General features: G+C 43.9%; 1 protein-coding gene across 2 annotated transcripts in view; it reads left to right on the forward strand.

Annotated features, from left to right (window-relative positions):
- Positions 1-25632, forward strand: part of LOC143807261 (DNA topoisomerase 1-like) — a 102508-nt gene that overhangs the window by 56277 nt on the left and 20599 nt on the right. For both annotated transcript variants that reach the window (XM_077288606.1, XM_077288607.1), the window contains 2 exons: positions 16570-16692; positions 19963-20150. In XM_077288606.1, coding sequence (XP_077144721.1) covers positions 16570-16692; positions 19963-20150 — 311 coding nt within the window. The remainder of the gene's footprint in view (positions 1-16569; positions 16693-19962; positions 20151-25632) is intronic.

The following is a 25632-nucleotide window of genomic DNA, read 5'->3' on the forward strand; positions in this document are numbered from 1 at the left end:
CAATTTGCCACCGTGTCTTCTTGGGTATTAAGGTCGGGCAGCCAACTTGGAATTGACTGTCCTGCCGGTCTCTGAAGTAATGCGTAGAGTCAATTACTCCCTCAGTGTTCCGGCTACGCGCCTCAGAAGGAGGCTGCCTGTCTCGGGGCAGAACTCCTCCCGGTGTTTTCTCCTTGTGCTGTGACTTCGTTTCTCACTCTCTACAATACACTTCTCTTCGTGTCCTTTCTTAGGATGCTGCTGCACGTGAGGCAGGCGCAGCTCCGTGTCTTTCTGTCTCGCTAGGCCTCTGTCAGGATCCCACCCCTGACAGGGACCCTCTGTCTGCAGCTCAGATGTTCCTCTTTCTCCCCCTGTCTGCCTGACAGGTGTTGCCTGGGCAAAGCCCAGCCAGCATCTCTCGCTTTCTATCCAAACCACCAGTTTTACCCTTCTGTGAGGAGTGCCCTACTAGATAGGAGCATGGCTCCCCCTGGTGGATTGGAGTGTGAAGTGTGGTGTGATGCTGTGCTACCTGGAAAGATGGACTCCTTTATTACCTTCAGACGTAATATCACTCCCCCAGGTGGAAGAATAACATGAATGCAGCAACCAGGACTCTGGGGCACTGCAGTACAATTGCAACGCAAGTTACAAAAAGCCAAATGTTGGAAATTCTCTGGTCGTCTTCTGGTGCAAACTTTGGCTAGCTAGAGTGGGCTGTCGAACACTTTCAGCCCGTGCATGGTATTTTTTTTTTTTTTATGTACGATTTGTTCTACACACAAAGAAATAATAATAATCTTGTTTCTGGTAAATCAAAAGTTGTCAAACTCTAAATACCTTTCCTAAATGCCATTGTAAAATTCTTCCGCGCTCCATATGTGAAGCTTCATCGTACTTTGGAGAGACTTAAGCTGGCGAAGCAGCTGCGTGATTAATAATGAAATGGTAATTAGCTCAGGGTGGCAGGAGCAAGCTGTTGCCGGTTTTGTGCTATATAGTATTTCTGCACACTTTAAGGACCAGCAAACTCATTGCAAATGCTTGGCATGGATTAGCTGGAAGGGTAGGGTAGAAAGGTTGGAATTTTTTATTATAATAATATTCTTATCATTATTATTATGTTGACAGCAACTGATCAATAATTCCATTGACTCCTCCTTTCGGCGCACTTTCTCCTCCTCCTTTCTGCGCTTCATCTCCTCTTTGCAGCGCCCTTTGATTCTCCTCTTTGCGGTTCCCTTTGGTTCTCTACTTTGTGGCGCCCTTTGGTTCTCCTCTTTGCGGCGCCCCTTGGTTCTCCTCTTTGCGGCACCCTTTGGTTCTCCTCTTTGCGGCGCCCTTTGGTTCTTTTGCTTGCTCGCTCTCGTGCACGTTTCCATCTACATCCATAATTGCTGGATATATATACAGTATATCTCAAGATCCTGTGCAAAATCTCAGCCCAGGCAATTTACATTGGGAAAAGGGCAGTGGAACGGTTATTATTCCAGTCCATTTGTACAGATCACTATTGAAACGGATAATTTTCTTATTTCTGAAGTGGAAGGAGTCTTTGATCTGAGCTTGAGGGACGGCTGGAATTAGCGAGCTCTCTCCCAACTGAGCTCTGAATGTCAAGATGCCATTTTCTTTTTACATCCCCGTAACATCTCAGCCTCAGTATCCTGACCTGTGCCGGGGTCTCTGTCTTTGCTGTTGCAGTAGAGCTGATGCTTTTGTCAGTGCCAGGGCTGAATTTCACAGCACGCCCCTGGCCAGACATCTGCTTTGTTAAATCCTGCTCATGAAAAATGCATGTGCAGAGTTTCCTTGCTGCCTCTCCACTTCTGTACTCATATATTTTTTACATCTCCCCTTACATCTTAAAGGACGTAACACTTGCCAATTAGCACCACCATCAGCCAAGCAGAAAGGGGATGTATAATGCAGAGCTATTTGAAGTTTTCTGCAAAGTCTCACTGTAGCAACAACTCTGTATCTGGTGGTGCGGGGCCCTGGGCATCTAACCCTTCACACGTAATGAAGATAGGAAGGAGCCGGGCCGTTCAGGAAGGATTCTTTTCAATAGTGTTTTGTTGAGTTTTTCCTGATAAATAGGGAGAAAATTGATTGTACTAGAGCAAGGCAGACAATTCACTAAGAAAGTAGTTCCAGGTATAAATATTCTTCTGAGTTATATTCTTGTACATGGGAGCAGTATTATAGTAGTTATATTCTTGTACATAGGGGCAGTATTATAGTAGTTATATTCTTGTACATAGGAGGCAGTATTATAGTAGTTATATTCTTGTACATAGGGGCAGTATTATAGTAGTTATATTCTTGTACATGGGAGCAGTATTATAGTAGTTATATTCTTGTACATAGGAGCAGTATTATAGTAGTTATATTCTTGTACATAGGAGCAGTATTATAGTAGTTATATTCTTGTACATAGGAGCAGTATTATAGTAGTTATATTCTTGTACATAGGGGCAGTATTATAGTAGTTATATTCTTGTACATAGGGGCAGTATTATAGTAGTTATATTCTTGTACATAGGAGCAGTATTACAGTAGTTATATTCTTGTACATAGGGAGCAGTATTAGGCTACTTTCACACTAGCGTTAACTGCAATACGTCGCAAATGCGTCGTTTTGCCGAAAATACGCATCCAGCAAAAGTTCTTGCTGGATACGTTTTTTCGTCATAGACTAACATTAGCGACGCATTTGCGACGCATTGCCAAACGTTGCGTCCGTTTTGCGACGCTTGGGCGTGTGGTAGCGGACCGTCGGGAGAAAAAAACGTTACATGTAACGTTACATGACTCCGCCCCCACCTCCCCGCACTTCCCCGCACCTCACAATGGGGCAGCGGATGCGTGGTAAAAATGCATCCGCTGCCCCCGTTGTGCGGCGGAGACCACGCTAGCGTCGGGAACGTCGGCCCGACGCACAGCGACGGGTTGTTCCCGACGCTAGTGTGAAAGTAGCCTTATAGTAGTTATATTCTTGTTCATAGGGGCAGTATTATAGTAGTTATATTCTTGTACATAGGAGCAGTATTATAGTAGTTATATTCTTGTACATAGGGGCAGTATTATAGTAGTTATATTCTTGTACATAGCAGTATTATAGTAGTTATATTCTTGTACATAGGGGCAGTATTATAGTAGTTATATTCTTGTACATAGGAGCAGTATTATCGTAGTTATATTTTTGTACATAGGGGCAGTATTATAGTAGTTATAGTAGTTATATTCTTGTACATAGGAGCAGTATTATAGTAGTTATATTCTTGTACATAGGGGCAGTATTATAGTAGTTATATTCTTGTACATAGCAGTATTATAGTAGTTATATTCTTGTACATAGGGGCAGTATTATAGTAGTTATATTCTTGTACATAGGAGCAGTATTATCGTAGTTATATTTTTGTACATAGATAGGGGCAGTATTATAGTAGTTATAGTAGTTATATTCTTGTACATAGGAGCAGTATTATAGTAGTTATATTCTTGTACATAGGGGCAGTATTATAGTAGTTATATTCTCGTACATAGCAGTATTATAGTAGTTATATTCTTGTACATAGGGGCAGTATTATAGTAGTTATATTCTTGTACATAGGAGCAGTATTATGGTAGTTATATTCTTGTACATAGGGGCAGTATTATAGTAGTTATATTCTTGTACATAGGGGCAGTATTATAGTAGTTATATTCTTGTACATAGGAGCAGTATTATCGTAGTTATATTCTTGTACATAGGGGCAGTATTATAGTAGTTATAGTAGTTATATTCTTGTACATAGGGGCAGTATTATAGTAGTTATATTCTTGTACATAGGGAGCAGTATTATAGTAGTTATAGTAGTTATATTCTTGTCCATAGGGGCAGTATTATAGTTATATTCTTGAATATAGGGGACAGTATTATAGTACGGTAGTTATATTCTTGTACATAAGGGCAGTATAATAGTTATTTTCCTATCGCCACGACAGCACCCACAACGAGAGAGGGGATCCGCCCACCTTCTGGACAGGAACCTACAGGTTAAAAAGGGGCGGTCCCCCTCGCCCTCCAGTTTGGGTTCCTGTCCGGACGGCGGGAGCCTACAGGTTTTTCGTTCACTTACCCGGGTCCGCCAAGCCTCTGTGCAGTGTCCAGGTGAGAACGGCAGAATCGGGGGCCCGGAAGCAGCGTCGGGGGAAGTCCTGTGTTCAGTTTCCCCCCTCGTCTGGCAAGGAGCGGCATGACCGAGTGGTCGAGGGTGGCGTTCCCGGGGGAAGGCACGTCGCCCCGGGTCGTCCACGCGCGCGCGACGCTGCAGGAGCAGGTCTGCGCTTATGACCCGGAAGTGATCTAATGACTTCCGGAGGAGACCGGGAGGAGGAGCGCGGGACCTTTGAAAAGATGGCAGCGCTTGGTGAGTGGTGTGCGGCAACATGTCTTCCACAGGAGACGCCGAACACCGACAGTTAGAACAGAGGAGCAGCAGCAGATCTCGTAGTGGAGATGTGGCACGCGGGCAGCAGGATCCTGGCAACCCGATGTCACGTCACACCTCACCCCCTCAGAAACCGGTACTCTAATTTCATCAGCAGTGGTGAGTTTAATATCTGAGCCTTTGGCTGATGCAACTGTCTTCTATACTGTGCTTTGTTATAGGGGAAGAAGGTCTCAAAGTCTAAACATAAGCAGTGTGCGTTATGCACGGAGCCACTACCTGACACCTATTTAAAGAAATTATGTCAGTTGTGTATATGCTGTACGTTAGAGGAAGAGGCCCCCCTCCGTGTATCAGATTTGAGAGAAGTAATAAGGGAAGAAATAAAATCGTCCCTTAAAACTAGACGGCATGAGAAAACTACTATGGAAATGGTATCCGATTCCAGCCCTTCGTTGCAGGAGGGTGAGTGCTCGGAGAGTTCATCACCATCCTCCTCAGATGAGGAAAGAAGGCCTTGCTTTTCCACCGACAATATGGAGGCTTTAATTAAGGCAGTCCGTGCAACTATGGGTGTGACAGAGTAAAGAACCGAAAACAACCCAGGAGATCATGTTCGCAGGGCTGAGTCAGAAAAGTCGCAAAGCTTTCCCGGTGGTAGATACCATTAAAGATCTGGTCAGACGGGAGTGGGACAAGCTGGATAAAGGGTTCTTACCTTCGGCCGCAAAAAGAAGGTACCCCTTTGAGGATGACACCTTATCCCAGTGGATGAAAATCCCGAAAGTAGACGCGGCAGTAGCCTCTACCTCGAAAACAGCCTCGCTACCATTAGAGGATGTAGGACTCCTTAAGGATCCTTCAGACAGAAAGGCTGACATGCTCCTTAAAAAGGTGTGGGAAGCATCGTCGGGAGCCTTTAAGCCCGCAATCGCAGGCACCTGTATGGCAAGGTCGGTTATGGTCTGGGTAACCCAGCTGGAAGAACAACTTAAAGCTAAAGTACCTAGGGATAAATTGTTTAACTCCCTGTCTCAAGTCAGAGAAGGAGCAGCTTATCTGGCGGATGCCTCGATTGATTCCCTGAAATTGGCTGCAAGATCGGCGGGTCTCTCAAACGCAGCCCGACGGGCACTTTGGCTAAAGACCTGGAAGGGGGATGCTCAGGCAAAAGCCAAATTGTGCTCCATTCCGTGTAGGGGTGAGTACCTATTCGGCCCGGTGCTGGATGACATCCTTGCAAAGGCAGAAGACAGAAAGAAGGGATTTCCTAAAACTTTTAATCCCACTTTTAGGAATGCCTTCCGGAGACGCATGCCCTTCAGAAAATTCCAGTCAGATCAACAGGGATACAATCGTGACTGGGAGACGTGGGATCAAAAGAAGAAAGGTGGATACTATAAAAACCCTTCATCTTTCTCAAGACGTAGATGTAATTACAAATAAAACAGATCTACCAGTAGGGGGAAGACTAAGGTTCTTCTCAGCGGAATGGAAAAGGATAACTTCTAGTGCCTGGATAATGGGGGTAGTTGAGTCAGGATTAAAATTAGAATTTTTGAGAACTCCCCCAAATCATTTTGTTATCACATCACTGGACACTCCGGCCCAACAACAGGCCTTAGAATTAGAGATTCAACAATTGCTTACAAAGCGAGTTATTGAAGAAGTACCAGAACATCAGGAGAAGACGGGGTTTTATTCCCCGCTATTCTTAATCTCTAAACCTGATGGGTCCTTTAGGACTATCATAAATTTACGTAAATTGAATAAATATCTTCAGTACCACGCTTTTAAGATGGAGTCCATTAAATCAACAACTAAGCTTTTATTTCCTAGGTGCTACATGTCGGTTTTGGATCTAAAAGATGCGTACTACCATCTTCCAGTTCACAGAGATCACCAGCAATTCCTCAGGATGGCAGTATGGGTAAACCATCAGATTAAACATTTCCAATTTTTAGCAATGCCCTTTGGCCTGTCCATGGCACCTAGAGTTTTTACAAAAGTTGTGTCGGAAGTAATGGCCCATATCGGGGAAAAAGAAACCCTTGTAGTGCCCTATCTAGATGATTTTTTAATAGTTGGAAATTCAATTGCTCAGTGTACGTCTAGGGTAAATGCCATAATATCATCCCTACAGGAACTCGGTTGGATAATCAACTGGGAAAAGTCAAAACTGGAACCCACAAGACGTCGTCAATTGTTCCTGGGAGTTCTTCTAGACTCCGAAGATCAGTCATCCTTCCTACCAGAAGAGAAGAAGCAGAAGATCATTCAAAGGATCACGGCCGTAAGAAAAGCTCCAAACTTAAGTTTAAGAGACGCAATGTCTCTACTAGGATCTTTGACTGCGTGTATTTCGGCGGTGAGATGGGCTCAGGCTCATACCCGAATGCTTCAATACGAAGTTCTCCAAGCAGAAAAAGATCTTCACGGTGCTCTGAGCAGAAAGTTCAGTCTATCGCCTGCCACTCTTCACGATCTGAGATGGTGGCTCAATCTTGCACATTTATCAAAAGGAGTTCTCTGGACCATCACTCCGGACAACGTAGTTACAACAGATGCCAGTCCGTTCGGTTGGGGAGCCCATATGGGAAACATTCTAACCCAGGGGTGTTGGTCGATTCAAGAGTCCCAGAATTCCTCAAATCTAAGAGAGCTTGCTGCAGTCAATCAGGCTCTTCTTTGCTTACTACCTTCCCTGAGGAATTCGCATGTGCAGATACAAACAGACAATATGACTGTAGTAGCCTACATCAGTCATCAGGGGGGGACAAGATCACGATCCCTAATGACCACTACAGCACAAATATTGTCTCTGGCCGAGAATCACTTACAATCCTTGTCGGCAGTTCATATAAAAGGGGAACTCAATACAGAGGCGGACTACCTCAGTCGCCATTCCCTTCGTCAGGGAGAGTGGTCCTTAAACCGACACATATTCGATCAGATAGTCAAGCTGTGGGGATTGCCGATAATAGATCTGTTTGCTACGAGGGAGAACAGGAAGGTCAGGAGGTTTGCATCCTTACACATAGCAGACCAACCATTCATAGTGGATTCCCTTCGTGTCCGTTGGGACTTCCAGCTGGCATACGCCTTTCCCCCTATGTGTCTAATTCCGATAGTTCTCAGGAAGATCCGGGAGGAAAGAGCCAGAGTGATTTTAATCGCCCCCTTCTGGCCCAGGAGGCCTTGGTTTTCTCTCCTCAGGACAATGTCTGTGACCGATCCCTGGGTATTGCCAGTGGTTCCAGAACTCCTTTCTCAAGGTCCATTTCGTCATCCAAATTTGGAGACTCTTCACTTAACGGCTTGGAACTTGAGAGGGAGCTTCTGAAGGAGAGGGGGTTCTCTAGTGCTTTAATAGATACCTTATTGAAAAGTAGGAAGGAGGTTACTACAAAGATCTATACAAAAATTTGGAAGAAGTTCCTTATGTTTTATCAGCAACCATTAGGAGATAATGCTCCAATTTCAGCTATTTTAGAATTTCTTCAAAAAGGCTGGGAATTGGGTTTAGCAGTCAACACTCTAAGAGTTCATGTTTCAGCCTTGGGAGCTCTATATAATAGTGATATAGCTGGTAATAGATGGGTTGCTAGGTTTATTAAGGCTTGTCAGCGTTCTAACCCAATCCATATTGTAAGAATACCCCCTTGGGATCTAAATTTGGTGCTTGAGGCGTTGACCGAACCTCCCTTTGAGCCTTTAGACTCTATTTCGATAAAAAATGTAACCTTAAAAACAGCCCTACTTTTAGCATTAACGTCTGCCAGGAGGGTCAGTGATATACATGCGTTATCAGTAGATCCTCCTTACCTAATAATTCTCCAGGACAAGATTGTCTTAAAACCTGATCCTGCATACTTGCCAAAAGTAGCAACTAAATTTCATAGAAGTCAGGAGATTTATTTACCATCTTTCTATGAAAATCCAGGTTCAGAAGAGGAGAAAAAATATCATACCCTAGATGTTAAGAGGGCAATATTAGAATACCTGGATAGGACACAAAGCTGGAGACAGAGTAGGGCTCTGTTTATTTCTTTCCAGAATCGGAAAAAGGGTTCTGGTGTCACGAAAAACTCTATCGCCAGATGGATTAGAGAAGCGATATGTCTTGCCTACTCTGCCAGGGGAGTAACACCACCAGAAGGCATCAGGGCGCACTCCACTCGGGCCATGGCTTCATCCTGGGCGGAGAAGGCAGATGTTCCCATTGAAATGATATGTAAGGCGGCAACTTGGTCATCACCTTCCACCTTTTATAAACACTATCGCCTTGATCTATCTGCTAATTCCAGCTTACAGTTTGGCCGTTCAGTACTTAGTGCTGTGGTCCCTCCCAGTTAATAGTCTTTGAAAGTCTCTCGTTGTGGGTGCTGTCGTGGCGATAGGAAAACCGGTTTTTACGTACCGGTAATAGGATTTTACAGAGTCCACGACAGCACCCATACATTCCCCCCCGTATTTAGTTACTTATTCCTGCACTCTGTTGGAAGGTGTGCCTTAGAGATCACTCTATAGAGGTGGTGGTATTTAGAAGTGGTTAAGATAATATTGTCATGTACTGATTCATTGGCGGTATCCCTTGTACTCTGGAACACAAACTGGAGGGCGAGGGGGACCGCCCCTTTTTAACCTGTAGGTTCCTGTCCGGAAGGTGGGCGGATCCCCTCTCTCGTTGTGGGTGCTGTCGTGGACTCTGTAAAATCCTATTACCGGTACGTAAAAACCGGTATTCTTGTACATGGGGCAGTATTATAGTAGTTATATTCTTGTACATAGGAGCAGTATTATAGTAGTTATATTCTTGCACATAGGAGGCAGTATTATAGTAGTTATATTCTTGTACATAGGAGCAGTATTATAGTAGTTATATTTTTGTTCATAGGGGCAGTATTATAGTAGTTATATTCTTGTACATAGGGGCAGTATTATAGTAGTTATATTCTTGTACATAGGGGCAGTATTATAGTAATTATATTCTTGTACATAGGAGGCAGTATTATAGTAGTTATATTCTTGTACATAGGAGCAGTATAATAGTAGTTATATTCTTGTACATAGGAGCAGTATAATAGTAGTTATATTCTTGTACATAGGGGCAGTATTATAGTAGTTATATTCTTGTACATAGGAGCAGTATTATAGTAGTTACATTCTTGTACATAGGGGGTAGTGTGACGATGCCAGATAATGTAATTCCGTATCTTCCTTCCTGAGTGAGCATTTTCAAACTTCATTTCAGGAATGACTTGCAGGCTTTGAATCTTGAGCTTTGTCATCCAATGATGCATTTGACAATGTTCTCATGAAAGAGGACGGTGTATTTTACTGGGTTATTTACGGGATTGAACAATGTGTGGAGAATGGAAGTGAGCAGCTTATAATTCGTTCCATCAAGCTACTTTTGATTTATTAAGTAGTTTGGCAAATGTGGACAAAATGATGTACCGTATCTAATTGTATTCTGGCATTGTTGTGTATGCAGATAACAGATGCGCACAGGGTCTGTCCAGGAGGCACGTTCAGATCGTCAGTCGGGGGTGATGGCTGCTGAATACTGTAGTCTTACGGTAGAGACATCTCACACAGGGTGTTAGTGTGCTGTTGCAAAACTATAAACTCCCAGCATGCCCTGACAGCATCAAGCCTTATAAATTGGGGTTACGTTGTCTCAATCTCTTTTTACAGAGGGCAACATGAGCATTATAGTTGACAACAAAAGGTCTTTTTTGTAGTTGTAAGGTCTCATGCAGATGTCCGTACAACATGATTGAAGCACAGACTGGGTAGGACCTATTCGACAGCTGTAAAGTTTGGAAGATAAGAGTTGTAGATGGTTATAAACAGTTTGCTGCTTTTTTTTCCCTGCACTGATCAGCCATAACTCTTGTGTACTTTGGTCTCTTACCATGAATCCAATGGTCTTTGGCTCCGCCATACACTGCGCTGGTCCCTTTGGTACTACACGTGGTTACTACGACAGTGCTCCCTCTTCCTCTTGATGCCCTCCTGCAGGCCACCTTTTAGCCAACTCTCCTGGCAGAGTTTGGCATAACTGCTGTCATGGCTCTGTTGCAGGATATTCCCAGAGCTTGGTACTCCTTCCCTATCACTAAAGCTAAGGGGCACCCTAATCTATCCCTGCTCCCCTGATTACTTCTGATGGTGACAACGCAGGGGACACGTGCCTTGCTGAGCTTGTCCTAAATCAGCCCTTATCTGTCCTCTCCACCACCCAGGGAAGTGAGGAGTTGTAGTGTATATGAATACACAAACTAGACTAAAAAGGAAGATGCACAGGGATAAATGAAAATGACAATTATATAAATATGCACTCACAAACAGTGGAAAACTGGGAAGTAAAGGAAGGAAAAACCAAAAAGGAGAGGATGAGGATATGTACACTGTCAAATCACCAAGCAACAATCTTCTGAACAACATTCCAAACACCTCCTCATACAATCAACGCCTCCTACTCCAGAACCAAGCAGTTTGAAATTAACACTGGCAATCCCATATTGCCAGAGGCGAGTTTATATAGCAGAGAGGAGTGGCCAACACTGAACAGCTGAGACCATCAAAGCAGAGAAGCTTCAGAAGCTCTCAACTAAACAGATTAACCCATGCACTGCTAGCAGAAACATGCACTGCTTAATATGGAGTGTTTCTAAACAGTGCAGCAGTGTAAGAAATCAGACAATGTGGTCTTTTGGCCACCTTATTGCGGTAAACCTGTGACAACTGCCACGTGCAGCGGCTCAGCAGATATCAGCAACAATGGGGCAAATACCCAAAGGCACCAAAGCAAAAATGTAAGAGGCGTGTATGGAAGATGAGAGAAACTAGTTTTGGGCTATTGGTTTCCATCTACTGTATAACGTGGCCATGTCTTCTGTTAGCTGCATTAAGCGAGACCCAGGTACAACACATCCCTTGTAGTACAATTAGCCCTTTCCTGCAGATGGCTTGCTATTTGGGGTTACAACGTTTTGGGTATTTTCCGAAATTTGTTCTGTATGTCCTCTAAAGACTAAGTTACAATTTTCTCCAGCTGGGCCCAGATAATGTAATACACAGCAGAAAATTGAGTTTCATTCATCTGTGAAGTTGCCTCCTCTGCAGCGCTCATCAGGTGTTTTGCTGCCAGTCATTCTCATTGTGGAGCAAATTCAAATTTGCGTCCAGGTATTGGCAAAACACTAATGGCCTCCGGTCCGGCTGTCCAGGAGCCATCACTGTCTTGGGTAACATGGACAGCTGCATTCAGGAGCGTGTGATTGAGTTCAGCTCCGCAGAGACCCAGAGATGGACCTTCACATGAGGCAACGGATCACCTCTGGCACGAAAACCCGTATTCAACACAAATGCACAAACTTTCATTTTTTATTTTTTTTTCCTGTCTGTCAGCCGCAGGAATGTTCGGTACAAAGTGGAAGATTTGTAATTGCAAACATCGCTGCTCGGCTTTTTCCTTGGGAAATCATAAAATGGTGAACACAAGACGATTTATGCTGCTCATCTCAGCCAGGCCACCAGAGTCTCAATGCTCCTGACTCTGCAAACATATATCTCGCTGCTTTGCCTTTTTACGTAATTATGAAGTTTCTTAACGCTATAAGCAATCATTATAACGGATGAACTGAGCAGGTTGCATTCACTTCTTTTATGGGAAAACATATGTCAGAATGTATCAGATGGGAGGATGGGAAAATGAGACTAAGCAAGATAAAAATATTATTCTATTTCTTTCATGCATCTCTCTAATTTGTGCCTTTCCTGCTTTTGGGCCCTCCATTGTGGCTCTCCCGCTTTTGGGCCCTCCGATGGGCCTCTCTCACTTTAGGGCCCTCCATTGGGCTTCTTCCGCTTTAGGGCCCTCCGTTGCGCCTCTCCCGTTTTTTGGGCCCTCCGTTGCACTTCTCCCGCTTTTGGACCCTCTGTTGCACATGAGTTACATAGGGGAGATTAACTCTGTGGCTGACTCTGGCACAGTGTCACGGCCACTAATGACTGAAATTGAATGAGGGCGCTGCAACAGATTGTACCTAAGGGAGTAGACTGGAACTTTTGAAAGGAGTACAAGTGTATGCTGCCAAAGCCAGATGAGGAAGGTCTCAGCGCAATAGAGATAGGAGGACCATTCTGTGACGCTGGCTACTTGTTGGGACCAGTGCAATATACGTGTTTGGCTACAGAGGAAGCTTTGCTTCCAATTTCTGCCTCCTTGTCTCTTGGGTGTCCTCACTATTCTGCATTCCCCTGCGCTTTTGCACACTCACTTGCGCCTCCCCTTGCTTTTGTGCTCTATCTCCTGGTTTTGCATATTAAGAAAACCTCAGCGCCTCTCTGCCCCAAAGTGTAGGCTTTGACGAAGGCGGATTTCTGCTCCAGGCGTTTGCTGATCAGCGGCATCATACATCAGATGGTATTAGTCCCAGATTAACATGCACCAGTCCTCTCCAGCGTTAAATTAGCATAAATTTTATTGTATTCTTTTAGAGAATTATAGTCCAGTGGGTGGAGACTCCCAATGATTGACAATCTTTTACGTGATCGTGTCCGCCCACTGGACTACTAAGCTCAGAATTATCAGGAATATTATGTCATCCAGAATCTGTCGGCGCAAAGTTGTATATCGATCTGCTCGTCTCCTTTTCCGCATGGCACCATTTTATTGAAACTTTTCTCCACGACTTCTTCAGAACTGAAGGTCCTTTATGGACGTGTCACCTGTCCCGCATGCATTCGCCACTTAACAAAATTTACCCTATGGAGATAAGTGTTGTCTTCAGCTATTGTTAGTGCTCCGTCCTATGGCTTAATCCCTACCTAAACCTTATTTCCAGCGCAGCACGGGCACCGGCCGTGCAAATTCACATATTTATAGGTCGCCCTGTTTAAAGACAACTGAAGAGCGATTGCTTAAACAGCAGGAATCCTAAAAAAAAAAAAGCAAAACCTTTCCAAAGATTAAAGGCAGCTAAATCGTTACAGACGGACGTGGTGGTGAACATGAGGTCTGCACGTGGCGCAATCCTCTTATCACAGCTTGCTCCCCTTAGTAAAGCCTTTCAGAATACATTAAGTCTACCTGGTACAAGGCGTATTCTCCCCTCCCCCGTGTGTTTCTTTCTTGGTTTTTTTTCCTTAATTTTCTCTTCTTTCCATACTTTTTGAAGCAATAGGACGCACTTTGAGTGGAAGAAAAAGCCATTACTAGTGGACTGTAATGGTGGTACCAACTGACCACCAAAAAAAGTTCTTAAGGATATGGACTTTTTTTGGTTAAAAATAGTTAGCAATTGGGTTTTATTACATTTTCCACCGTTTGACTACTGTCTGTAGAATGAATTAATTGAGAAACCAGCAGTGAGCTTGGTCTGACATAAACTTTATCTCCTCTTCTTGAGCTACTCTCCATATAACATTAAAGTTAAGCTCAACTTTGTAGTCCTAAATCGGCAGAGAATAGCTCAGAAGCAGGAAGAGAAGGTAAACTCCTCTATCAGAGACATCTGCCTTTTTCACATTTGGAGCATTTTCCCTTCAACTCTCTTGACTTTCCCTTTTAGGTAGGTCTCTTACCTTTCTGGCAAATAACTCCGTACCTTCCTCGTAGGCTTCCTACCCAAGACCCCCGATTCTTCTTCCTTTGCGTTCTCACTATTTCTGTCCCGACTCTAGACTGCTACTCAAATTTTCTTCCAGTTGTCTCTTCTCTACACAGTCTTACTATCTGGATCCTTTGTCTCCCCCTTGCCACAGGGACACCCACTCCATGTGGTTCTCTAGCCAGCCAAACCTGAGGTCTGTTAATCTTGCAGGCTAGGTACTATCTGAGCTTCTAGCAGGAAGTCTTCCTGTCTTTCGACACAGCCCCTCTCATTCTGGGCTAGTCACAACTGATAACTGATGCCTGCTCACAACCTGTTGCTGGGCAGAACACCGCTTCATCACATGACAATGCACAAAATAATGCATTACATCAACACAGATTCTGCAAGGGGTGTGTGAGCAGCATGTCCACCTTCTTACACACCCTCGGTCCTCTGAGAACTGTGAACACATGTTTAGACAGTAGGTCTTATCCAAATATTGTTGCTGATCAAGTTCCTCCCTGCATGACAGCTGTTTACCCAATGCACCAGTCCACCATGGTCGTATAGTCAGATTGCTGATGGTGAGTTTTGGTTGCTTTCTTGGCCTACAGTCCCCGGAAAAGACCATTCTGAATATGTCCCTACTTCAGTCTTTGTGGAAACGGCAATAAGCTATCCTGTCCACGTGGGCCGATATTTCTACAGAACAAATTTATGGCAAAGTGATATCTACGATGAATTGATGCAGTTTTCACAGCCATAGGGGTCCAACCTGTAGCTAATAAGGTGACCCATCCATAAATATGCTTGAGGTTTGGACCCAGTAAAGTTTGAGGATCTGTACATGTTGGTGCTCTTCTATGGGTAGACCAAAATGTTAAGTGGTTGGGTACCAGTTCGGTTTTTGGAGATTCCCTAGAGAAGTCCTCCATGGCCGCCTCTCCATTCTCTGCCCAGATTTTGCAGCCAGTAGACTGGGTGAGACTAGAACCACCAATATCTGTTCCTTATTTTGGAATACTTAAAATATATGATCTGTCCAATATTAGGCTATGTGTCCACGTTCAGGATTGCATCAGGATTTGGTCAGGATTTTCCATCAGTATTTGTAAGCCAAAACCAGGAGTGGAACAATTAGAGGAAACGTATAATAGAAACATATGCTCCACTTCTGCATTTATCACCCACTCCTGGTTTTGGCTTACAAATACTGATGGAAAATCCTGACCAAATCCTGATGCAATCCTGAACGTGGACACATACCCTTAGAAAGTTTCTTTACCTGTAAAAGCACCACTCCGATCCGTTGGATGTGTCTGGTATTAGTCTTACCCCAATGGAGGTGTCAAAAAAAGCCAGATGGTAAAGCCTGTAGGAGCAGTCATGTCTTTTTAAGCCATGAAAACAATGAACTTTGGACACGCTAATAAGTCCAATTATGCATAAATTATGACTCCATGCAAAGCGCTTGGATGTGATAAATTAGCATTAATTTGTATTGACAAAGGAAATTAACCAATGGCCAGTAAGGAATAAAAGCTTGTGAAAATACAAGAGTCTGAAAAACTCGGAACAATTACAAATCATAAGCGGAGATCAGACCGGCTCAGTCAAAGGTCCTGTCCTCCATAAAGGTTTTAAAGGGTGCACAATTCCATTTATTTCACATTATTCCTCTTGGCTTGGCTATAATGAGATTATAATTCTGAGCCAATGACTATTGTTAGGGCCAATTGATTAAGAAATGGAAAAGAGCGTGAGGGGAATTAATGGGGCATTCGACACATGAATGAAACGAGAGGATTTTTCTTGGGCTGTCACAGACATGACTTTATTATAGTCTGCGTCAAGTGAAGTATTGAGATTTGCTTTCCAGACTAATTAATCTGTCTTCTAAAAGGGTCTCGGTGATGCTCTGTGGAGGGATTGTCACCACTCTACAATGGCTGGGTTGTATATTCTAGCAAAAGCCAACTTTTGGGAGAATTACGTAAAACTTTTACCTAAAAAAGAGCGCTGATATGTATAGATCCTCAAGTGTCTCCAAAGGAGCCATAGTGTCAGAGGAGCCATTTTTCAATACTAAGATGAGCAGCATATTGCTCATTCTCAATAACGTGCCACCAAGGTCTGCGGTATCTCCAGTCTTGTCTACCATTTGGAACATGATTAATCGAGGACTGCAAAATGAGCTGCGAGCAGTGGATCTTGATGATTTGCCAATTGAAGCTTTCTCAGATGACCATTAATTACTTCAATGATGGCAAAAATAGACGGTTTGGTAAATTTTGATTCCCTTTTTTTATAATAAATTAGCAAATCAAGAACATGTCTGCATCAGGTGATTTCTAGAATTCCACCACTTTTCCTTTTTGGAGTTTCAATTTCAATGTTGTGCATTTTTTATTAAAACCTCCTTGAACACTTTACTCTCGGGATCTTAGGGGAGTTTCTAGACTGAAACCTAATAGACTCCCAAGTAGACGGTTACTCTACTCTGTTCCTGGCGAAACCAGATAATTGTATGTTATTTCTTCTAGGAAATGACCCTGGAAGAGCGCATGGTGATTACTGATCTGGCAAAGTGCGATTTTACAGAAATCAATAATTACCATAAAGTTAAAACGGAGGAAAGGAAAAATCGCAGCAAAGAAGAAAAACTGGTAAAAATGAATTTACTTTCTAAACTGCTATTGATAAAAAAAAGACTGTAATCTTTTATAAACAAAGTTCTAGGAGTTTGAGGTTTACTCAAGATTTGTTTGTGGGCCTGGTTTCCATTATTCGCATGTTTTTAGTTAATTCATCTTTTGCAATATTCTGAAATGTTGCAAAACTTTCACTTTTTTATCCAGTGAAAAATGTTGAAAAAAAAATTGGCATTTTTGCAGAATTATAAAAATGCTTTAAGGCTACGTTCTCACTGATGTTGCCGATTTTCTGCACCTATTATGTAAAATGGGTTACTTGCATTTTTTGCATACACACTTCTGAACTGTGCTTGTATTTAAAGTCTGAGAAAATACATGGATAGAAAATGCAAGTGCGTTTTTTTTGTGTAAAATTCCAGCATTTTATCTTCATAGTCTGTGCACTGAAAATTGTCGTAAAGGTGTCTATAGCTTTCTGTGTTCAAAATCTATCACGTTTACTATGTTTACTACGTTTAGCACGCTTATTTTTTTATCCATAGTTCGGGTTTTGGAATGGCTAATGATACTGAAAATCTTAGTCCATCTCAGAAACTTCAGCAACTGAGATTTTATTTAAAATTATTCCTTCTCTTCCATATAATTATATTTCAAAACATTTTAGTAGTTTACTGTATAATCTGGCATGTAAGAATCACTGTTGTACGCTGACTGGGTCGGTTGCAGAGTTAACCGTCCAATGCCTAGCCGCTACAGAGGACATGTCGTATTCTAATTGATGGGGCACATGCATGATATATCTACAGATTTGGGATTTTGTGACCTGTTCTCCTGGCATGCACCAAGGCTCTTCGTTCCCTGTGTGTCACGAGTGTGTCACGTCCTCCTGGGAGATCTGGGTTTAGAAGATCACTACGTATTGTCAATTGCAGATCTTCCAGTTAGCCTGTGTTTGTGTCCCATATTATATGTATTTGGTTTCCTTTGGTGCTGAAGAGGTTAACGACCCTTCCTATGCTGGCCAGAAACATGCAGCTCCATTTCAGCTGCTTCTGATCTGGTCATTTCCTTGCTCCTTGGAGATGCTGTGCTGAATTGGAGTTCGTTGTTGCTACTGGAGATTGTTGTATGCTGCTTTTTGGTGTATACTTTCCTCATTGTCCTATTCACAGTTGTTTGGTACATAACTATCCTTCCCTATATACCTCTATACCTTTGGTGAGTGTTTTGTATATTAGTTGCTTTTTGTTATCCCTGTCTATCTTACGTGTTGATACACTAGCATTTCTGTCCCAGACTTCCTGGGATAGGGACAGGGGACACCTTAGGCAATAACAGGAGAATAGTAAGGCTGGTGGCCCAAACCTCCTCACCTTTAGATGTACCTTTGGGAGCAGGATTAGTTAGGGCCCCAGTCCTAGGGACTGTTCAGGTCCCCTTTCACTAATCACGAAAAGTCAGTGTGTGACTCTAATAAAGAAGTTGTGCAGCGCCTCATCTTACCCAATGTTCTGCTGCATCTTCTACTCTAGTCACATCCAGAGCTGCTTTATCAATTCTCCGAGCCTTTGGCAACCCCCTGTAAATTGGTGGTTTGATGTTTTATTCCTGGAGTTACAGTACCCGATATTGACGTCCTTATGAGGTTTGGATAATCAGACCCCCCATTATGTTCTGGGACGATCAGTGACTGGCTGTTTTGTAGAACAGAACATAAATCGCTTCCAGATAAAGTTTCACGTAACAGCGAAGAGGATTTTACTTCTAACCCAGAGATTTAATTCTAATAATGGCAACAAGTGCAGCAGAATAGAACCTGCTAATTAGTAAGACAATGGCTTTTTAATTACACATTAATTAAGGAATTAAATCAGAATGCTCGAGTTCTAATAGAGGTTCTGCAGCAGGTGGAGGTTTATTTATAAGCCCGTTCAGTTCAGAATTGGAAGTTGGGGGACTTGTCTCATGCATCGGTGTATAAAGGGGATGTGCAGGGGCTTCTCCTGGGCAGTGGTAGACACCCAGAAGAGGGCCACTGTCAAAAACAGTATATGGGCCCCCTTTTTGTGTCTGTGACCAAAGCGGTTTTCTGCTTTTAGAGGTAGAAGTGTCCCCATAACCCCTTAAACCCCACAAGTTGTCCACCCATTACTCCTGGGCCCTGGTGTCTGATGTGGCCTAGAGGACCATAGTCCATGCTGGATAACCAGACATAACACATATGGCGATGGCTACTGTTTTGCATCAAGGCCATAAATTTACAAATTGAGCCTGCAAGGGTTGAAGTGATACCCAAGAATTAACCTCACAACTCTTCCAGTGGGACAATCCCAGTGTTGAGGAGTTATCCCGGGAGGTCAGTGTTTTTTTTTTTTCTTTTTTTTTCAACTTTAAAAGCATTCTCAGGATGCAGTTTAAGTATAATAGTGGAGGAGAGAGCCGGCAGATCCCTGCTCCACCGTTCAGTCTGAGCCTTGGCACAGCACATGCTATAACATCACTAGATTGCACCTTCTGTGAGGAGCTATCCCAAGAGGTCAGTTATAAGTTTTATTTTCAACTTTTAGCATTCTCAAGATGTAGATGCATTTGAATAGAATAGTGGAGGAGAGAGCCGGCAGATCCCTGCTCCACCGTTCAGTCTGAGCCTTGGCACAGCACATGCTATAACATCACTAGATTGCACCTTGTGTGGAGCCACAAACCGCACAGACCTGAGCAGCTCACCATTATTGGGGCTGGTGAGTAGTGGGAAGGGGAGGCATCCTCATGTGTGGGTATCAGTGGTGTACATAATATATTGTGGGGGCATTACTGTTAGGGGCACGGTGTCGAAAGGACTCATCATGCTGTGCAAGTGTGTCTGGGTTTTTGTGGGAGTCCCATAATATTGTGTGTGTTTGGGATACTGTGGGAGGCATCATACTACATGTGTTTGAGGTGCTGTGGGGGGCACCACAATCAGAGGGACCTCTAACGGACTCCACTAGGAGCAATATTTCTGTGCACATAAACGTCGCAACTATAGTCATTTATCAACAATGCTGTAAGGAATGGTGGTTGCCTGTCACGTCCCTGGCAGCCAAGCAGCAGTCAGTCTGTTTCCCACTTGTGAAGGAAGAGATTGCACTAATAAATATATATCGGGGCCCGGATGTTCATGTGGCTCCATGATGTATTAGCAGAGTTCTGCTGCAGATCACTTGGGTGGGGGGGAGTGTTATCTTTAGATATTAAAGATACAAATCTTTCTCTCATCTGATTTCTTTCGTCACTCGTCAGAAACTTAAAGAAGAGAATGCAAAGCTGGTGGAGGAATACGGCTTCTGTATAATGGATCACCACCGGGAGAGGATCGGGAACTTCAAAATTGAGCCCCCGTCGTTGTTCCGAGGGAGAGGTGACCACCCTAAGCAGGGAATGCTGAAAAAGCGAATCCTCCCGGAAGATGTGATCATCAACTGCAGCGAGTAAGTGTCTTCTGCTGGAGGATGTTCATCCAGGGTTGGTATGTTTCCTTGCAGAGATTGGTGTGGTTACACCAAGTCCACCAGCGAGGAGGCCAGAAACACTGACAAAAACGTGAGTGGAATGAAGCTGTAATGAGCTATGAAACTAAGCACAGCCACCAATAAATATGCAGAACTGTGCCAGGTAAGCAATGAGGAAGACGAGGCACATGCCAGAGTACTGCTGTCCTTGCTACAAAGGTGCTCTGTAGAGGTGCCGAGAGTTGGGCCGCCACCTAATATTGATGGCCTGTCATAAAGATAGGTCATCAATTTTACTTCCTGTAATCAATTTGGTTCAATTTTTTTGAACCTCTTGACTCCATTGCCACAAGAGTTTAAAGGGTTTAGCTCACAATTTTTCTTCAGGAGTGCACCGCTCCCCTCCCGACTTCCTGCTTGCCGGAGCGCAGTGCGTTCCTGATGATCGACAGTTCGGTACAGCACTATGACTGCATTTGTTGTCAAAATAGCCATATTCAATATGTTATTAGTAATTAAATAAAGTTGAAGTGTTCTCAGTTCTCTACATTCAGGAGCACACCGCTCCCCTCCCTGCTTGCCAGAGAAGTGCGCTCCTGATGATCAACAGTTCGATACAGCACTATGGCTGCATTTATGGCCAAAATAACCATATTCAATTAATTGAAAAGCATTGGGGTGTTCTCATGTTTTTGTCCAGGAGCACACCGCTCCCTCCTGCTTGCCGGGGCGCAGTGCGTTCCTGATGATCGACAGTTCATACAGCAGTATGGCTGCATTTGTTGCCAAAATAACCAAATTCAATATGTTATTAGTAATTAAATATTGACGTGTTCAAGTTTCTACATTCGGGAGCGCACCGCTCCCCTGCCTCCTGACTTCCTCCTTGTAAGGACGTAGTGTGCTACTGATGACTGACAGTTATGGGCAGCAGTATGGCTGCATTTACTGCCAAAATAACCATTTTCTATGGGTTATTGGTAATTAAATAATATTGGGGTGTTGGTTTCTATCTTCAGGAGCACACCGCTCCCATCTCCAGGCTTCCTGCTCCTGAAGATTGACCGTTCTGGCTGGCAGCCTGGCTAAGCAACTGTAAAACTTAAAATCCCACCTATCTTTAGTCATACAATTTTTTGCATTTTATTTTTTGTTTTTTTACTTGTTTAAATAATATGAGAAAACCCTTCCCATTCCCAACCGCTAACCCTCTTAGACCTTTGCAGCACAAGATGGCCGTACGAGCCGGAACAATATGCAAACACAATAATGTAGTCTGCTGTTCTGCATGCAGGTAGTTGGGTTCTGTCTCGAGTACCATATTAATAACCTGCGCGGACCCCAGGTGTACGATACGTCTTCTGGGGTTCTTTCCATGGAAACTTGGCTCATCTTAACAAACTTTGCACAATGTGAACTTATTTTTTTTTTTGACGAGCGAATTCTAAGTAATGAGTTTCTACTGCGGGTGGAAAGCGGTCATCGAGGTCAATGTGGGAAAAGTAGTATTAAAAAAAAAATAAGGGGGGGATGCCGCCATTTATCAGAGAGGAGGAAGTGCAATTAAATAAGACTACAAAGAAAGCGGAGTCTGTGAACGCAGGCAGCTCCAGTGATGGACCTCTGAATAGGAGATCACAGTTGGATACTATAGAAATTCTGGAAGCCACTTAAGTGGTTCGGTAATTATTGCCAATGCGGCTACAATAGTTAGAAAATTAGCCCTCACCCTTCCATAGACCCTCCAATCTGTAAAGTAAAGCGACTGACGTTTTCACGTCGGCATAATCCTACAAAATGCTGCTGTGACTGAAGGGAGGACGATACATTCAGGACCAAGGACGGCTCCTAGATCAGGTTATCAAATATCCACAGGATGGAGACCCCTAAGGATCTCAAGAATAGAGCTTTGTATATTGATATCTGCAGTGGTGAGCATGTTATGGGACCACTGGAGATGGTCTCGTACAGTGCTTGGCTTTCTCCATCAGGTCCTGTTTTCGTCACCAATGGGGGACCCCCAGTAATCGGGGCCATCCCAGCTTGGTGCAACTATTTTAAAGGAGATTTTATAGAATTATCTAAGATTTCGGGAAAAATTGACTAAAAGTAGAAAATATGCTAAAATAACCATGTCTTTCCTACACCATCAATGGTTGCTGCTCTTACGGTTTCCACTGGTTCCGCAGCAAGGACGTCGCATCAGTCGTTCACACGATTGCTGCAGCCAGTTACATGCCCGTTTCGCATACTGTGATTGACTGCAGCGGTCATCTGAATGACGGTGGGGATGTCATCACTGCAGGGTCAGAAGAAATGGGTTATTAAAATAACCATTACTTATTTTTTGCTCTTGGCCATTTTTTTTTTTTTTAATCCGGGACAAATGAAAAAACTTCTAAAACTTTCTACTTTTTTTATTTATTAACACTAAAAAAACACACAAAACTTTAAATCCGATTACACGACTGAAGCGTGCAATTTCTGTTGTGTTCTGGTTACCCCATGACAACACTTCCTGTCCATGTATGTGCTTTCTCAGGAATCCCCTGCAGTGTAGAAATGAATCAGACTTCAGCGTTTATTGCTCTAGAACAAGATCTGATTGTTTTACCTTGTGGTAAAGTGCCCCGTTAATAACACTGGGATGTTGGAGCAAGAATAGTTGCCATAGCAGCAGTTTCGGGGGTTCCTACATCAACTTTAACTTCTGATAACTATATATATATATATTTTTTTTTTTTTAACAAATTTTTTTTTAACTTTTTTAGTTTCTAAAGATAACACCTGATTGTAAAGTTAAATCCCATCTTTATAAATGGTGCATTGCCAGATTGTGCTTATGAAAACAAGCACTTTTGCAATTTACTGTTTGTTAAAATTTGCAGCCGTTCTTGAGATATTAACACTTATCTTTTTGTTTACAGATCGTCGCCTAGGAGACAGACCACTGCTGCTGTCTAAATTATAAGCATTGCTCTCATGCTGGCCATGATTAGAAGGTAAGAGCGTTCTCTATAGATCCTGGCCAGCTTCAAAACAGCGCTTACAAGCGCCTGTAAGCGCTGCACATGTTCTGCTGTCTAGCAGGAGTGGTCTGTCTCCAAGACGACGAGGAAACAAAAGACAAATGTTTATCTCAAGAACGGCTGGGAATTTTAATAAGCAGTAAATTGGAAAATTGCTTGCATTTATAAGCTCTATCCAACAATACCCTATTTATGAAGATGGGAAATAACACTTTAGGACAGCATCAGAAAAATCATGGTATGGCTGATACCCCTTCTCTTCTATGTGAACAGTACCATTTAAGCTTTGGTCTTTGCAGACAGACCAAGCATCGTTTGTGCCAGTCAAGCTTTTCAAGTAGATACCCTATGATGTACAATGGGGGGGACAGGTGCTTGTGTTGCAGACTTTTTGGGTCCCCAACTGTTCCGAAAGGGAAAACTTGGGAAGTAGCGCTGGGGTAGCATGTTGTCCCCATTTTGCTGCTCTTTGCAGTGCAACTCCAATCCCCTGCACAGTTAAGTGGCCGGGAATGCTGCCCTTCAGGGCAGGGGGTGCAGCGCTTGCGCTAGAGTTGGGCACCCTTCATTTTCAGTTTGAATGAGGTCCTAAAAGTTGGATGTCTCCTGATCATAGAGGGACGGTACATCCTATCGATATGAGATCGGAGTACCCCCTTAATACTAAACTAAATCTAACTGAAATGACATCTAGGACTCAGCCGCACGTCTGATTTTGTGGCCTCCAGTAACACGTAAGGACGGTGTGTGTGTGGGGTTTGGGTGAAAGATTATAAAATTTGAACTGCAATACCAGACAAAGCCTATCGGCGAGAGTGGCGCTCTTTTATAGATTAAGGATGTTTGGTTTTTTTTTACCTAAATTTATGCAATAGTAGTAGTCTTGGCGCATCCCAATAAGGTGTCTGGGTTAAAAGTCACTATCAAAGTAAATCTCTGCAGCGCTGGTGAGATTAGTAGCAAAAAATGTTGTTTCCATTCAGCATTCTGCTGATAACACAATACTGAGCCTCTGCTGCCATATGTGTCCTACAACACCTGATATCCCAATACTGAGCCCCTGCTCCCGTATGTGTCCTACAGCACCTGATACCCCAATACTGAGCCGCTGCTGCCGTATGTGTCCCTATTACTGCACCTGATACCCCAATACTGAGCCGCTGCTGCCATATGTGTCCTACAGGACCAGATACCCCAATACTGAGCCTCTGCTGCCGTATGTGTCCTACAGCACCTGATATCCCAATACTGAGCCTCTGCTGCCGTATGTGTCCCTATTACTGCACCTGATACCCCAATACTGAGCCGCTGCTGCCATATGTGTCCTACAGGACCAGATACCCCAATACTGAGCCTCTGCTGCCGTATGTGTCCTACAGCACCTGATACCCCAATACTGAGCCGCTGCTGCCGTATGTGTCCCTATTACTGCACCTGATACCCCAATACTGAGCCTCTGCTGCCGTATGTGTCCTACAACACCTGATATCCCAATACTGAGCCCCTGCTCCCGTATGTGTCCTACAGCACCTGATACCCCAATACTGAGCCGCTGCTGCCGTATGTGTCCCTATTACTGCACCTGATACCCCAATACTGAGCACCTGCTCCCGTATGTGTCCTACAGCACCTGATACCCCAATACTGAGCCGCTGCTGCCGTATGTGTCCCTATTACTGCACCTGATACCCCAATACTGAGCCGCTGCTGCCATGTGTCCTACAGGACCAGATACCCCAATACTGAGCCTCTGCTGCCGTATGTGTCCTACAGCACCTGATACCCCAATACTGAGCCGCTGCTGCCGTATGTGTCCCTATTACTGCACCTGATACCCCAATACTGAGCCTCTGCTGCCGTATGTGTCCTACAGCACCTGATATCCCAATACTGAGCCTCTGCTGCCGTAAATGTCCGACACCTGATCCCCCCCCCAATACTGAGCCGCTGCTGCCGTATGTGTCCTACAGCACCGGATACCCCAATACTGAGCCTCTGCTGCCGTATGTGTCCTACAGCACCTGATACCCCAATACTGAGCCGCTGCTGCCGTATGTGTCCTACAGCACCCGATACCCCAATACTGAGCCGCTGCTGCGGTATGTGTCCTACAGCACCCGATACCCCAATACTGAGCCTCTGCTGCCGTATGTGTCCTACAGCACCCGATACCCCAATACTGAGCCGCTGCTGCCGTATGTGTCCTACAGCACCTGATACCCCAATACTGAGCCGCTGCTGCGGTATGTGTCCTACAGCACCCGATACCCCAATACTGAGCCTCTGCTGCCGTATGTGTCCTACAGCACCCGATACCCCAATACTGAGCCGCTGCTGCCGTATGTGTCCTACAGCACCTGATACCCCAATACTGAGCCGCTGCTGCCGTATGTGTCCTACAGCACCTGATACCCCAATACTGAGCCTCTGCT

Source organism: Ranitomeya variabilis, chromosome 2 (genome assembly GCF_051348905.1).
Source record: "Ranitomeya variabilis isolate aRanVar5 chromosome 2, aRanVar5.hap1, whole genome shotgun sequence".
Classification (NCBI taxonomy): Eukaryota; Metazoa; Chordata; class Amphibia; order Anura; family Dendrobatidae; genus Ranitomeya; species Ranitomeya variabilis.